This window comes from Atractosteus spatula, chromosome 14 (assembly GCF_055471065.1).
Source record: "Atractosteus spatula isolate fAtrSpa1 chromosome 14, fAtrSpa1.hap1, whole genome shotgun sequence".
NCBI classification, from domain to species: domain Eukaryota; kingdom Metazoa; phylum Chordata; class Actinopteri; order Semionotiformes; family Lepisosteidae; genus Atractosteus; species Atractosteus spatula.
In genome coordinates this window covers 40,866,402-40,881,439 of record NC_142719.1, presented here as the reverse complement: position 1 = coordinate 40,881,439, position 15,038 = coordinate 40,866,402, and the positions used below count along the sequence as shown (strand labels likewise).

At 41.4% G+C, this 15,038-nt stretch overlaps 1 protein-coding gene across 4 annotated transcripts in view; it reads left to right on the top strand.

Annotated features, from left to right (window-relative positions):
- Positions 1-15,038, top strand: part of csnk1a1 (casein kinase 1, alpha 1) — a 33,690-nt gene that overhangs the window by 6,081 nt on the left and 12,571 nt on the right. For 2 of the 4 annotated variants that reach the window (XM_088933469.1, XM_088933468.1), the window contains exons 3-5: positions 8,591-8,717; positions 9,314-9,412; positions 12,726-12,809. In XM_088933469.1, the coding sequence (XP_088789595.1) occupies positions 8,591-8,717; positions 9,314-9,412; positions 12,726-12,809 (310 nt within the window). The remainder of the gene's footprint in view (positions 1-8,590; positions 8,718-9,313; positions 9,413-12,725; positions 12,810-15,038) is intronic. The other 2 variants (XM_088933471.1, XM_088933470.1) reach the window with 1 other exon arrangement.

The following is a 15,038-nucleotide window of genomic DNA, read 5'->3' as shown; positions in this document are numbered from 1 at the left end:
GTGTAAAGTAAGTTTTTTTCACATCTTTGTTTCGAGTCCTGTTTACAGTTTAGGTCCATTTTTTATTCACAGTAACAGCTGCAGTTTCTCTTCTTTTCCCTGGGACCTATGCTGATCACCAGGCACATTTTTTGTGAATGCAGTTAAGGATGTCGTTTTGGAAGAGCTCCAGTCAAACTGAGCAGTCTAAAGGTCAAAGGAAGGCTTGGAACAATTTATGAAGGCTTGTGGAGAAGTGGGGTTGTTACAGGCTTTGTCGTGGGAGCTTTTCGTAAAGGTTTAGAGATACCATATCTGAAGCCAAAGCAGTTTTGTGGTTTCAAGTGTCCTGAAATATTGAATTATTCAAGCTTCCACACATTTGCTTATCTGCACATTAATTGCATATTCGGCATGGAAATGTATTATATAGAGCAACATGTAGTCTGGCCAAAAAATAGTTTCTTGGCAGGTTGTCTTCGCTTTTAGCATTTGAAAATGAAAGCAGTGTGTTTAATACTGTGTATCTAAGTAATGTACGGTTGGTAATGAGATTTAGCTGTTTGGTGCGTCAGTAATTTGTGATTGCTTTTAGACAGTTAATCTGAGGTTTTCGTTTGGTCAGTCCTTAGTGGATGATTGTCAATGACAAATCAGAATGCCACTTTTGGGCGGTGCGGTGGCTCTGTGGCTCAGGATCTGCGTCTGTGGCTGGAAGGTAGGCAGTTCATATCCCGCGGCCAGCAGACGAATCCTACTCCGTTGGGCCCCTGAGCAAGGCCCTTAACCCCAGCTGCTCCAGGGGCGCCGTATAAATGGCTGACCCTGCGCTCTGGCCCCCAGCTTCTCTCCCTGTCTGTGTGTCTCATGGAGAGCAGGTTGGGGTATGCGAAAAGACAAATTCCTAATACAAGAAATTGTATCTGGCCAATAAAATGATCTTGATCTTATCTTTTTATCAATCTGTTTATATAGTACAGATGCTTTTACATTTTCATAGTGCCATCTTGCTGTCCCACACAGTTACAGGTCCCAAGCTTTCACCATGAATGTAAGAGCATGGCAACCCAGAGCAGGGGCAGACAGAACATTTTAAACATGCCGCCAGTGATGAGCCAGTTCTGCCCCCAGTCTTGTGAAACACGTCTCTAGTCTGAGGACACGCAGAAGAGCAAGTCGGTAAACCTGGCTTTACTGCACGGAGTTATCCAGCTTATGTAAAGCTTGTTTCTTGGCAGGTTGGTGTGGTATTGAGCTTTGTAGTGCATCCTGCAGTCTGCCAAAGCAAACAGAGAAGTGGTTACATAATGGGCACCTCTAGTTTCTCTAGGATAGGCATTTCCATGCTGTTAATATTTTAACACCACTAGACTTTTGTTCGTGTCTTCGTTTTAGGTTTCGTGTACCTAGTAGTCGTGTTGATAGTCATGCTTGTATTTTATAAAGATTCTTCAAAATTTTAAAGGGTTATGAGATTTGTAGTTCGGCCTTACATGATGTGCATTATTGCAAACTTATGCTGATGACCTCATCCAAATTGTCGGGCTTCAAAATAAGGATTTACCTTATTGTCTGGGAAATGTGAAGATTGTTTTGCCACTACATATGTATTTCGGTGAATGGAAACCACAGTTAAATGAGAGATTCCTTCAGTCAAGATAATGTTTGTTCAGACCAATTATGAATTTAGTTCATTAAGTACGATCTTGCATGGAAATTCTACGGTATGACTACAGTATATTTTTTTGTGGACAGGAAACCAGTTAGGTAGCCAACATAACCGTCTTATTTATCAACGTTGAGGTTGTGAAATGGTCAGGTGCAGACTTGTTAAATCTAAATCAGCCTTGCAGTGGGCAGGATCTCCTGCTGTGGGCGAGACGTGATATTGGTCAGTTAACTCCATGGGCTATTGTGCTTCGGACACGGCAGGTGGAGTTGTCTGTGATGCATCTCAAGGTTATTGAAATGGGGTAAGTGGATCTGTTCAAGTTAATGGGACATATAGTTGGTTATAGAAGACAAGAAAGGGCCCAAATGAGAAGAGGCCATTTGGACCAACTAGCCCCTTGGGTATCTGGTTGTTAATTGATTCCAGGATCTCATCCCACCCTTTCCCTGAAGAAAATCATGGGGTCGGATTCAGCGAAGCGACCAGGTTGCTTGTTCAGCAGCAGGTTCTGGGGGCAGGGTCCTCTTTCATTCGGTGAAGAAAGCCAGTTCTCGCAGTGCAAGTAGCAAGGTGTCTGTTGAGAGGCTTCTCTGGCTGGATTTGTCTTGCTGCCTGTAATACCTGATTTAAGAGCTACAGAGCTATGTAATCCTGTGTGTCCCGGGAGGCTGGGCTTGGCAGGGGGGGACTTTCCTTCAACTTCATGTGACGGCAAAGTACAGTTTCAGTGAAACGAGTTCTGGGCAGATCAGGGCACTGCAAGGGGTTCACCGGGGTTCACACAGGACAGCGCTGTACTACAGATCCCTGGCATGACTCATGAAGGGGTGATGCAGGCATTTTCTCTGTCTTAGCATCTTATCAAAATTAACCTTTCCCTTCTCAGAGCATTACTGCATATCCGTAAAGAAAACGGTTTTCATGTATGCTATGGTTCAGTGATGCAATATTTGATCTCTTTATATTCCGAGTAGCATTCCCTGCAAGACTACACGTGTACAGCCTATAGGAGAAATATTACAGGTAGTAATTAAATCTCATCCTAATATTTGATGCCTTTATAAGGTGCTGCATAAAGTTGGCTTCAGTCCCATATTAAGATTTTTCCCCTCTGTTGAAATGGAGCCTTTTGCAAGTGAGGAAATGGGGGAAAATCCATATTTTATGCTTTGGCAGGCGATATTGCATAAAACTGACCTGTGTGTTCTGTCTGGCAGTAGAAGAATTCAAATATCTTTATGGGATAGTTTGAGATCTGACAGCAGGAGAAAATGTTTGCTTTTGTTTACTCTTCCTGTGGGTGCCCTTATGCAGGCTACACTCTACCCTGTCACATTGTCATGTGATCTGAAAGATGAGTCAACACCAAAGCTGGGGAATTCTAACTTAAAAGGTTATGTTGTGCTTCTTCCTTTGCCATAACCAGGTGAGCTTGGTGATCAGTTGCATCCGTTACTCCTTGACTACCAAATACGTGCATGTCCCTAGCAATGGTTGGATTACCTGAAGCTCTGTAGTTGAAATTCTCTTTAAATACTCTTGTAATCTCTCAGTGGCCAATGCAGAAAGACACAAATGATGCTTGTAAGAAAATTTCATACTAACAAATTAGACTGGCTTTGTTTTTGTTGTTGAAAAAGCAGAATGTTTTAGCAATCGTTATACAAAAGGAATAGATAGTGTTAACTGCCAAGTTGAAAATACAGATGTCCACCATGGATAACTAGTGGCCTTTACAATGACTTTCTTGTATTGGTTTTTGAAGAAGATACTTTTTGATCTGTGTACTGCAGTGACCTGTGTAAGCGCCTGAAAAGATGCCTAACTTGCTTAACAAGTTGCCTCTCCCTTCACATGTACAACCAAAGTCATTGCGAATTTCTGTTAATTTTCCATTCTTCCGTAAGATGTGCTCGTCTCTTCTGTGGGAGAGTGGTGGGCTTCACCCCTGGAAAGCTTTATAATGTTTTACATTTAGCGTGCTTACACCTAGGAGTAGAGGTTTCACTTGAATTTGTAAGTTTTGGAGTTCTCTATATGGGTAAAAGGTTGGATGAAGAAGCTTTATTGTTTGATACATTGTACTAGAGGTGTTTACCCTTTTCGTGTAGGTAAGAAAACGTAGTGGTAAAGGGCAGCACTGCAGAGTATTTCTTGTGTATGTCTGATAACAGAAGGCCTGTACTAGACTGGAGTGAGAACGGGAAATATCAAGTGCCCTGAGAGTTCGAATGTGAATGGACAGTGCCTGACCCCTGGCCTGTTAAAGAGTAAGTCGTGACTCGTTTTCTCTGTTTTCCTTCCCTCCTTTTAGCAAACCGACGCTTCTGTTGGTTCCTGCGTAGGAGAAATGGGCAATGTGTGGAGGTCTGGCAGCCTGATTGTTTCCCGCTGAGGGGGTATTCTGAGGCGGTGGGGCTTCAACAGCTCTAAATGGCTGTCATGATGTGGAGTGCTCTGTAGCTGGGGGCTGCTTGCTGCTTACATTGTCTGTGACGCCTAGGTGCCGTGTCTCTGAAATGCAAATCTGGAGAGGAACATCACGCTCTTAACACTCTCTGAAGGGAGTGTAGGAAGTAGATGAATAAACAGCCTCCAGAGCCATGGAGAGCTTAAGGAAGAAAGTGTCCACCTTCGCTGCACCACAGCCAATCGAAACAGGAGTAGGAATCCGTTTTTCACCGGTTAATCGTTCTCCCTGGTTTACAGTGTTCTTGATGTGCATTTAATTTAACCATTTATTTTGCATTCTACACTTCTATTTTAGATAGTTTTCAACAAATAAGATGCTGGGATATATTTGTCATAAGCTGGTTGAGTCAGTCATAAGCGAAAGGTGAGAACTTTGTGAGTCAATTGTACTGCTGACTCGACAGGTACTTTTGCTCACATCTCAAAAAGTATCTCTTGAAACTAGTGAATTTCTCCCCTCCTACATTCCTGAAAAATGCGTATCTGCTTCCTGTTTGCCCAAGTTTCTGGTGCTGACTTGTAGACTGGTGTGGTCAACAAAATCTTGCACGTTATTATCCTATTTTCTTGGCCTAGCAATTAACAGAATAGTAGGAAAGGTAAGTATTTAAGCTCTTGGATATGCTTGCTGTAGTTAATGGTTCTCTTTGATCTAAGTGTAAAATAACGAACATGATTGCAGGTCGTTTTGCATAGGCCAGTTTTGTCCTATAGTGCAGCTGCCTACCGAGTGGTGTTGTATTTACTGAAATGCCTGGAAATAATTGTTTAGGTATCTCTTGTGCAGTTCAAAATACACAACGTAAGATCTTCAGCACATTACACTTGCCATGAAACTTTCCTTTACATAAGGATGTAAAATCTGAGAGCATTTTAGGGACATTAAATCTCTTGCGCTTGCTACATCAATGACGGACCTAATTCTCTACCACAGCTTCTTTGTTTCAGTGTTCAGCATTACTGTTGCTTGCTGACTTGGGTTGTTCATTGTTGGCATATTTTTTTGTCATGTGGTTCATTCATGCACTGCTGCAGGATTCTCACCTGGTTCTCTGTGCTTAAAATAAGCTGGAGGAACTAAACTGATTTGGTATCAGAAAATGTTAAGCATTTTCTTTAATTTAGTTCAGCATTTAAAACTCAATTATTAAGGTCCACAATCTACACAACGTCTCGGTCGTTTCAGTCGTGTGTTCTGAACTATTGATTAGGTTACAGATAGATAAGGCAATTGTTTTCTCCTGTCATTTTGCATCTTGGGCCATGATCATCTTTACTGGTCTTTCAAATATCCTGGGATGTCAGTTTTTGTAGCTGACACTTATTTAATTTTGAAGTTGTTCAGCTTAAGTAATTTTTTTTCAGGCACTTCATTTTTAAATTACACTTTGTTCCCACATTTATTGTAGCACATGTGCTCTGTGTAGTATCTCCTCTTTTTAAGGGGATGTTTCTGTGAAATGTTCGTGGGTGTCCTCATGCTGAGAATCCTGTGGTTTTGAAAAACTTGATGCCTTATCTTCATGCCACATGCTTTAATGCAGAGTGTGTACACTGACGATTTGAATGTGGCTTCTTGTTTTTCTATTAAAACCAGCCTTATTCCTCAAACAGTTTTCTTCGTCAAAAACAGTTTTTAAGTAAAGTCGCAAATGTTAAACACATCATGGGATAATTTGCAATGCATGATTCAGGATCATTTTGATTCTTCTCATGCACCAGTTTTCCTTTGATGTAAATTAGTTCTGAAAGAGCCAATTTGAAATTATAATTTTTTTGCTGCCACAGTTGCCACGGGGGGACGGAAATGTACCGATATTATAAAGTTTGAAGAAATCTCTTCCAATGATGAAAGTGTTGAAAACACATCTGGAGTTAAATTTGAGGCTAACGGTAGAAGGAAAGATACATAAAATTTATTATGCTTTTTGTTATAATGCAGTGGGTTCTATTGCTTTGAAATTGGCCAAATGTATTCAGTGGTATTGTTTTCATGAGGAAGAATACATGAAAGAGTCCAATTTTTCTCTGCTGGTGGCCTTTACGTCATTGCTCCCAACTTGCAGTTGTGACGTGGGTTGTGACATAGTCCTGATCCTGGCCATTGGTTAAATCCAGGATTTTTTTTGTTTTTTTTTATGGTTCTCTGGGAACAATGGGCTTGTTTCCCTGGGTAACGAGAGAGGAAGCCCGTATGGTTGAGCCCTGTTTTGATTAGCAATGGCAGGACTCCTGCTCCTTTCTGGTGAATCTCCAGCTGAGTGCTGAGTAAGGTAAGGGCGAGTTCTCCCTCCTGTACTTCAGTTTCCCAGGCTTGTTTCTCTTGCATCAGCACTAATCCCAGTAGTGGAACGGGTGAAGTTTATTTGGCACATTCACTGATCTCATGACACAGTCCTTTCTCTAAAGCAGCTGAGTGTGCTATTCTCCTCTCCCCTCTCTGTTCCCTTCAGAGTGCTGTTGTACAAATTTACTGCAGTCATGCAGGGCTTTCTGGGTGACCCCTTTTCCTTTGGTCATATCGATCTTATCAGTGAACTCCCTTTTATGCGTCTTTTTTAAAGAAAACCTGAATGCCCCACTCTCCCAGACTGTTGAGCTGCCGGGAGCTTTGGGGCTTACTGTGGGTTTTATCCACTTGAATAACTTTTATGAAACCTTTAACTCATTTTGCATAGTGCTTCACTGGGATTTAAATTCTAGCATTTTAAATTTGTAAACAAAATTAAAGGTGAATTTTATTCAGCTTCACTAATGTAGCGTTCACAGATGTTTCCTTCTCTTTAAGGATTCCTTCCTCGCTGTGAGCCAAGGCTCGTCTGCAGGCGCATCTCTCCAGCTTGACCCCTGTTTCAGTTCTGGGTAGCAGTTAGCTGTGAACAGGCCTGCAATTTCACAGTCTGCTTGGCCTTTCGGTAATAGCAGTGCTGGGGCTGTGGGAAGAACTGGGTGTTTAATGTACTAAGAAAAGTAATTGATACCCGTCTTTGTGTCTAAAGCCATGTGGCTATTGACTGCCACCCATTTTTGCCTTTTCCTAGACATTTAAGTTTCACTGTAAAACATAAGGCTATAATTTTAAGATGGTTGTACTTATATTTAGTTGCTACTGTGACATGGTTTGTAACTTGCACTTGTGTATGGTTTTTTTTTTTACAACTGAAGTGCAGCACTGCCACTAACTAGATCAGGTGAAATAGTGGTGCTGTGCGAACTTTACATGCGTGGAAGTGGAGCTGAGCTAAAACGCACACAACTTCTGGAAGGTGCCATAGGTCTTTAATGGCCATGTAGTCATGACCTCGGTTTAGCTTGCTATCCAAAGGATGGCACACTCTACAGCGTGGTGTCCACTGTTGCCATAGTTCAGTGTCGACCAGGCTTCTGAGATGTGACCTGATCAGGCCATAGGCTGAAGCTGGCTCTCATTTGTGTTGTCCTGCAGTGCTATGGTCTCATTTTCTAGTTTTGCCATTGCAGACCTGGGTATAAACTAAATTTTTTTTTTGTATATATATAATTTTAACCCTTCATGGCCATCACAGGATTTACTCAGTGCCATTGAATTCATCTGGGGGCACAAACAGTAGGCTGATTACCTATTGCATTATCAGTCTGTTTCCATGGCGAAACAGCCTTGACTTTGGCAATCATTAATACTCTTGAAATACTAGATTTTTTTTATTACTCTCAGGCTTTGTTATAAGATTATTCACTCCTGGATGTGAGAGAAATGACGGCATAGTGGTGTGTGTGTGTGTGTATATATATATAGGCATGTATTTGGGTTAGAAAATCCTCTGAGAAAGAAACTTCATCTATTTCATTTGGAGTTCCAAGGCAGTGCGGCTGGGATCACTCAATAGTGGCTGTGGAGGGAGGGATTCCCATCTACGAGTTTTCTCTCAGCTTGATTGTGACTTCATAACCTTGCTGTACATTCGCAAATTAATTTATTGAAAAGGGTGAGTATAGTGAAGCTATCCCAGTTTAAAAAGGCACCTTAAAACTGACAAGTGCGTCTGGTAGGGGGAGAACACCAGAGCTTAAATGAATCTCCAACACTGTCTCGCTGGGAGAGCTGAACGTTTTTAGACTTCTTAACTGAGAGGACTACAAGGTAACCTGACTCCAGTATTCAAAATCCTCAAAGGCTTTGACAGTCCCAGCCCAGCGGGCTTCTTCAGAATGAACAGAGAGACACGAAGCTGAGGACACAAGTGGAAATGGCACGCTTAAACCTGAGAACAGGAGCGGTTCTTTACGCAGGGGGTTATGGTGCAAGCTACTCGGTCATGTTATTGAAGCTGATACCATGGCGTCTTTCGGGACACAGCTGGATGACATCGTTGGTTCAATTAGCTGTTAACAAATGGGCTGGATGAGACAAATGCGTGGATTATATTACTCCCTATCTCCGTAATGGAGGGACGGACGTTGGTGACTGATATGCGTGTTGTTTTGCAGGTGGTATGGCCAAGAGAAGGATTACAATGTCCTAGTGATGGATCTCCTGGGGCCCAGTCTGGAGGATCTCTTCAACTTCTGCTCGCGCAGGTTTACAATGAAAACCGTACTGATGCTAGCAGACCAGGTAAGCCGCTGGCTGGTGTTGAAATATGGTGGGGTGACATGGGCGACGATTACACAACCTATTAACTGCCACTCTCTTTTTGCACGTCTTTAGATTGCTCCATATCCTTAAACCATGCAATTTATGTACCATGAATACTTTGTTTTATTTGAAGAGGAAACAGTTGGATACCTTGAGCCGTAACATTTTTCTTAAATCGACAATCTCTAGTTGTATTGCACACTTCTGTGCACTCTTTGTGGCAGCATGTGTATAGTTTGCAGAAATGGCACTTGCTGGTGTAGCGAGCTCACGAGTCAGTATGATTTCCACTTACTGTGAGCTAGGAAGCACACTCCTGTGTGGATCATCTTGGAATGGGTTTTGATAAAGAGCTGAAGTGGAGAAAGATTTCGGTGCCGAGAAACTGTTTTGCATAGCTTATAACATGCATCTGGGTTACCTAACAATTTCACATAATGAAAGGGCCTGAATTTGCATGGCTTGTAGAGATGGTAAACCTTTGACGGATTAACTGTTAACATGTCCTGTGCCTGAGACATGAGTCCTTTTAGAGGGAAACTGAGGAGGGTGCTTTTGTTACCTTTTCTTTGCAGATGATCAGCAGAATCGAGTATGTGCACACAAAGAATTTCATCCACAGAGATATCAAGCCAGACAACTTTCTAATGGGTATCGGTCGCCACTGTAATAAGGTAAGCTTTTTAAACAGTTACCTGCAGGGTCTGTTGGGAGCACAAGTAAGACCTGTTTGTCAGAATGCTGAGGTAGGACAGGAGGAGGAGGTTCAATACCTACGAATGTGTCCTTTTAGATAGTTGAAGGGAAGGGTTCCTGCATCCTGACAAGATTCTACAGAAATCCACACCCCTTTCAGGACTTTTTCCATTCCTTCTTTATTTAGATGTTGGAGCTTGATGTGTCAAAACACTTGCGTTATTGTGACTGTAATACTTAACAAACATGACATTTTTTTCAAAAGCTCCAAGGGGAGCCCTTCAACTTCTAAAGTTTTATTGCTTGCTAAATATGTGAGCAGTACTAGTTGCAGTTCCTTTTTCTTAAGTCATTTTGAGCTTAACTGCTGTACAGATATTTTATTTAGTACACTTTGCTGTAAGTCATCCCTGTTTAAAAGGTAACCAATCAGGGGTGAAGCAGAAGTGCAAGGGTGCACTTCAAGCCTTCATTTTCACAGCAGTTTTAATAATTGATTAAGCAAGCACAATAGACTTGGTTTAAAAGTCATTTTTCTTTCAAGTCTAGTTAACATGTGACATATCGAGTCTGATCATTCCTACTCTAAGAGATGGTGCTTTTCTGGAAATGTGGTAATGAAAAAGATCTAAATGTTCCGACATTGTTCCCTAACTTAAATTTGAATTATTCAGGTATGTCTAAACATCATCATCATCACTATACTGTGCTTTAGATTGTTTACTGAGATGAAAATGAAATTTTTACTTTGTTTATAAAACATTTTGCCATCATTTAATCATACTTATTGTTTTTAATATAGTATTCCTAATTGATCAGGGCATTTTAAAACATTGTGAATGAATGCTTTCCAACTTAGGGTGCTTTTGATGCTCAGTATACCCAGTGAGCTTTGTGATGATTTTGGTTAAACAAAGCAACATTGATTGCTTGTTTTCATGCCTTCAAAGATAGCTTTTGCAGGAATAACAGCCTTCTGCATGCCCTAACTTGTAATCATACCTATTTTTTTCCTGCAGAAAATCACTTGGTCTCTTGTGTGTGATATTATATATTGTATCTAAAGTTAAGTTGCCTGATTTTTATTTTTGTTTTAAATACTTCTATTTTGAGCCCTTGCAGACAGGCAACATTTGGCAAAGTTAAAGCATGATGCATATTTTAAACTGGAAGCACCAGTACCAGGACAGGATTAGCTTCTTGTGTTGTATCTTACTTTTCAAAGCAGGATTAATTATAGAACAAAGATCAATACTTGTCACATACTGTACCATCAAAGCCTGTATGACCATTTTTGGCAGTGCTGTCTGAAACTAGTGTTTACCATTGTGTGTCTGTGTGAATGCCAGCCTCAAGCTTTTTTATATATTTATGAAATTGTTAGTTTATTCCTTTATTGACCGTGTCTGCCAAAAAGCCCTGTTCCCCATTAAGGATCTCTCCACAAAATGAATGTTCAGTCCCTTTGATGTCCAGAACTGTTCTCCATCGCCCTGAGGTCAAGATCTTGAAGCAGATTACGTGCTAAGAGAGAGAACTTGATGTCAAGACGAAATGTTGAGCAGCTATTGCGAAACCCACACTCTTCTGCCGTCAAATCGACAACCTGTCTGTCTTCGCTTCATTCCACCTGTCCTGTTCTCCTTCATTTTTAACTTTTATAACCCATTTCCCTTTTACCTGCCAACGTTTTACAAACCTTTTCCAACATGAAGAGGACCAGTGACTGTAGCTAGAGAGAATCCCAGTTAACGTCCTGCAGTGGACAATTGCTCTTAGGATGCAGCAATTTTTTTTAAATGGCAAACTATACCCCAGGCTTTTCTCTTTTTCCTCTATCACCTCCCAACTGGGAAGTAAGAGATTTTGTGTCACGGAGGTGATGCCAAGTCTGAGGGGTTCAGAAACAAAAGAAGGGTTTCATCTCTATTTTTCCAGCCAAGTGAAGTGCTGCAGAGCACATCTGTATTTGGCTCTCATGATAGAGCTGGGGTATGACATCAGATTATCTCCCTATGTGTCTCTCACTTCTAATTGCACATAGGTAGAAAAAAAACAGTTTAGCGGATTAGAAAGCTTTGGTCTATCCTCTGCCTTCATGTTTTCCAAGTAGAGGAAAGAGAATTTATGTAATGATGAGCATGATTTTTTTAAGATGAAATGGGAACATTCATTCCTCTGCCCACTTCCCTATAGTCATCTCTCTGTACCATTTTCCATGCTGTGCCATTGAGTAACATTCAGCCTGGCATTATCCTAGGCTAAAAGCTTTTTTCACTTCTTTACTGCTTTCTAGAAAGCTCCTAAGTAGATACCACTGCCAGGGTTCCAACATGATAATCCCAGAAGCGCTCCTGTCATACTTTTTTTTTTAGCTGTGCTAAATCTGATGCGTAAATTTACAGATTAATTCATGCTCTTACTTGTATTGCATGCTTTTTATTTTTGCTCTTTAGAGCTTCTCTTTGCATGTTAGTCAGCTTGATGGTCCTTACAAATGGTGCCAAAAAGCCTTCTGCCCTCTTCCTCACTGAAGGTGTCTCACCTTTTCAGTGCCGTCTTAAAAGCCAAAGGCATCATTTCATACATTGCTTTTAAGGAAAGATTAATGGGGGTAGTGAAGGGGCAGGGGAATTTTGTTAGTTTCATTTAAAAAGTTTCTCATGCCTAATGTAATCTGAGGGTGCCCATTGTAAGGAATAGACTGAAAATTAGGCCCTTTAACTCTAGTTGTGCTCAACTGCAGCTTGTTTTCTGCTTATGGGCAGAGCTGCTTATATTCTCTTTTTGATCGGGTTACGTCGTCATTGAAAGTCTCTAAGAGAGCTTGTGTATCAGGTGGCACTGCTACTGTTAAAGGCTGAGATCATTCAGAAGCCTCTGCAAAGTAAAAAAAGAGAAACAGGCTTGGAAGTGTTCTGTAACCAAGGTGCATGTAGCTGGGGGAGGGGTGACTGAATTTCCTAGCAAACTCTTCTTGTGCCAGGGTGGCTTTTAAAACGAAAAGGCTGAATCTGCGCAGCTCGCAGACTTCCTAGCCCTCAGCCTTGGTGAAGCGTTAATGTTGGGGCTTGTGACCGAGGCAAGGTTAGCTCCTTCGAGAAAGGCGATTAGCAGAGCTCTCTCTTGGGTTGACTAGAGTGCTTTGTACTGGGAGAAGGATGGCTTTGGGCTTTTTCCTCCTCTTCTGCTCCGTTCTTTTTCTGAGCCTTGGTGTTGCCTGTCTGCGCTGGCCTTGTGGGGTTGTCAGCAATACTGTTTGATGCACTGCACCCTCTATTGTTTGTTTAGTGTTTAGAATCTCCAGTGGGGAAGAGGAAAAGAAGCGTGGCTGTTAGTTCTTCTCAGGACCCATCTTTCTCAGGATTAAACCAGGTCTGAAACACCTACCGTTTCCTAATACTCCCCCAAATTAACTTTGGCTTTATTTTTTTCTGTTTATAATTTGATCAGTAATCAATAAAATGTACACTTGTTGGCATTTAATCCAGACACACATGCTAAACAGATCTAGAGATTAACGTTTAATCTAGATTGCAGCATCTATGTTTAGATGTAGGACATGATTTAAGGGAGGCGAGGTGGATTATGTTGGTGTATTGGGTTGTTTGGAGGATTGTAGGTTCAAGTTTTTATCTAAAAGTCATTCTACATCTGTTTGCTCATGTATTTTGTGACGGTTTTGTTTCAGTGGTGGCACTCGGTTGGGATTTTGGAAATGATGTTTGTCATTATGGAAGACTAATGTCATTAATGTGATGAGGTTACATTTCATGGAAAGCTTTGGAAAGTTTCCATATCTTTAAATAGAACTAAAATTGAAATGTGCAGTTAAGTTGAGTTTGGTAAGAATGGATATATGTCAGTGACTTACTAGTTACACATCCTTTTTGTACGAAAATCAAGTTTTCTGACATTTCTAATGTTGTACTATGAAAACTTTATTTGGAATTCTACAAGCTTTTTGTGTGACTATGATTTGCAGATTACCGTGAGTAGGATTTTATTCCAGCGGAGTAAAGTACTGAGGGATAAATTAAGTTGTGTGCAGGGTCTCCTCTTTAGGTTACATCGGTTTATGCGTAAGGCTTAAAAAAGTGGATTTTTAAAGATCAAAACTAGATCACCCTGGCATTAGTGTATTTTTATAGTAGAGTAATGGGTGACAGATGTGAGTTGTAACCCTGCTCTGTAACGTGCTGTTTTTTGGGGTACTTTGGCGGTAATGTGCTCAACACCTAGCAGGGAATGGGGGATGGGCTTGAGCTGGCCCAGGAGATGGTGGTCCTGAGAGGATGGGGGTGAGCAGGAAGCAGCCTTCCCTGTGATCCGCTCTGCTCCCAGGCGGCATGAAGCTGGTTTGAACCAGCTGCGGCGAGGCCGTGCGTAGCCTGGCTGACGTCAGGATCTCGCTTTGCATCTGGCTGCCAGCCAGGTGCACAGAATGTTGATAGCAAAGCATGGGGGATCGGCAGGGCTGCTGGGAATCTGCCTGTGTGAGCTGGGGACGAGACCAGGTGAACATGCCCAGTATCTTCCTCAGAGCTCGGCGACCCACGTGAAGTTTCCCAGTTTTTGTAGCGTGCGATTGAAACAGTCCATTATTTATTTGCAGTTGAGGATACTCCCTGCTGGGTTTCTCATTGGCTTTGGGGCTCTCAATCTCTTTAAGTTGATTTAAAAAGAGTTTTTGTCAGGTCTGGAGACCACTGTGGGTAGATGTAGTCTAATACCCTCTTTGTGGAAATGTGTGATAGGAGATAAAAGCATCTGAAATTTAATTACATAATTTAGTTTGTTTTGCCGTCTCCTAGTAATGCAAGGCCTGGAGGAACGTTTTCTGTTTTCAATAGTATTTTTAGATTTTAGAAGACAGCATTGCTCTGTTTAAATGCAGAAATAAAAGAAAAGAGAATTGAGACTGGCTTGTAACTGAGATTTGCATGATATTCCTCATTAGTTCCCAGGTCTTGCTGGTTAGTATATGTAGAAAATCCCACACTCCTCACTTTTTTGTCACATGATGGTGACATGTTGGCTATTCTTTCTGAATAAGCACATTTAAGTGAAGAGAAAGGAAGGCTGGACACTTACTGGAGGTGTTCTTTCAGTGACCTTATCAGACCATTCTTAATAGTATGTCTTATACAAGCAGGTTTGGAATGAATTGGACAAATTTAGGTCATATCATACCAAAGGAAGCACTACCTACATAGTATTCCTGCTCATCCACTCGTGTCTGTAGCGGTGAATTCACTGTAGCCTCTTGAAGCAGGAGGCTGAATGACTAGTTTTCCTTCAGAACTTGTACTTTAATATGGCTTTATTTTACTGTCAGACAAGCTAGCCTTTCATACCATATCCCCTTCTGTGTCAGCCAGCTGCATGTGTCTTACCACATAGTCACATGGTGACCTTTACAAGTCCAGCAAAACAGTTTTGTTTTTAAGGAACTTGAGTCCTCCTTCCAAGGATATTGGCAGCAGCCTGTCCCAAGTTAAAGATTAACTAAGTTGATATTTATCTCCCCTTATAGATTTTTTCCAGTGTTTTTCTGTAGAGTTGGCTTGTCTAGAACATCCTGAAATCTTTAAAACCAGCTCC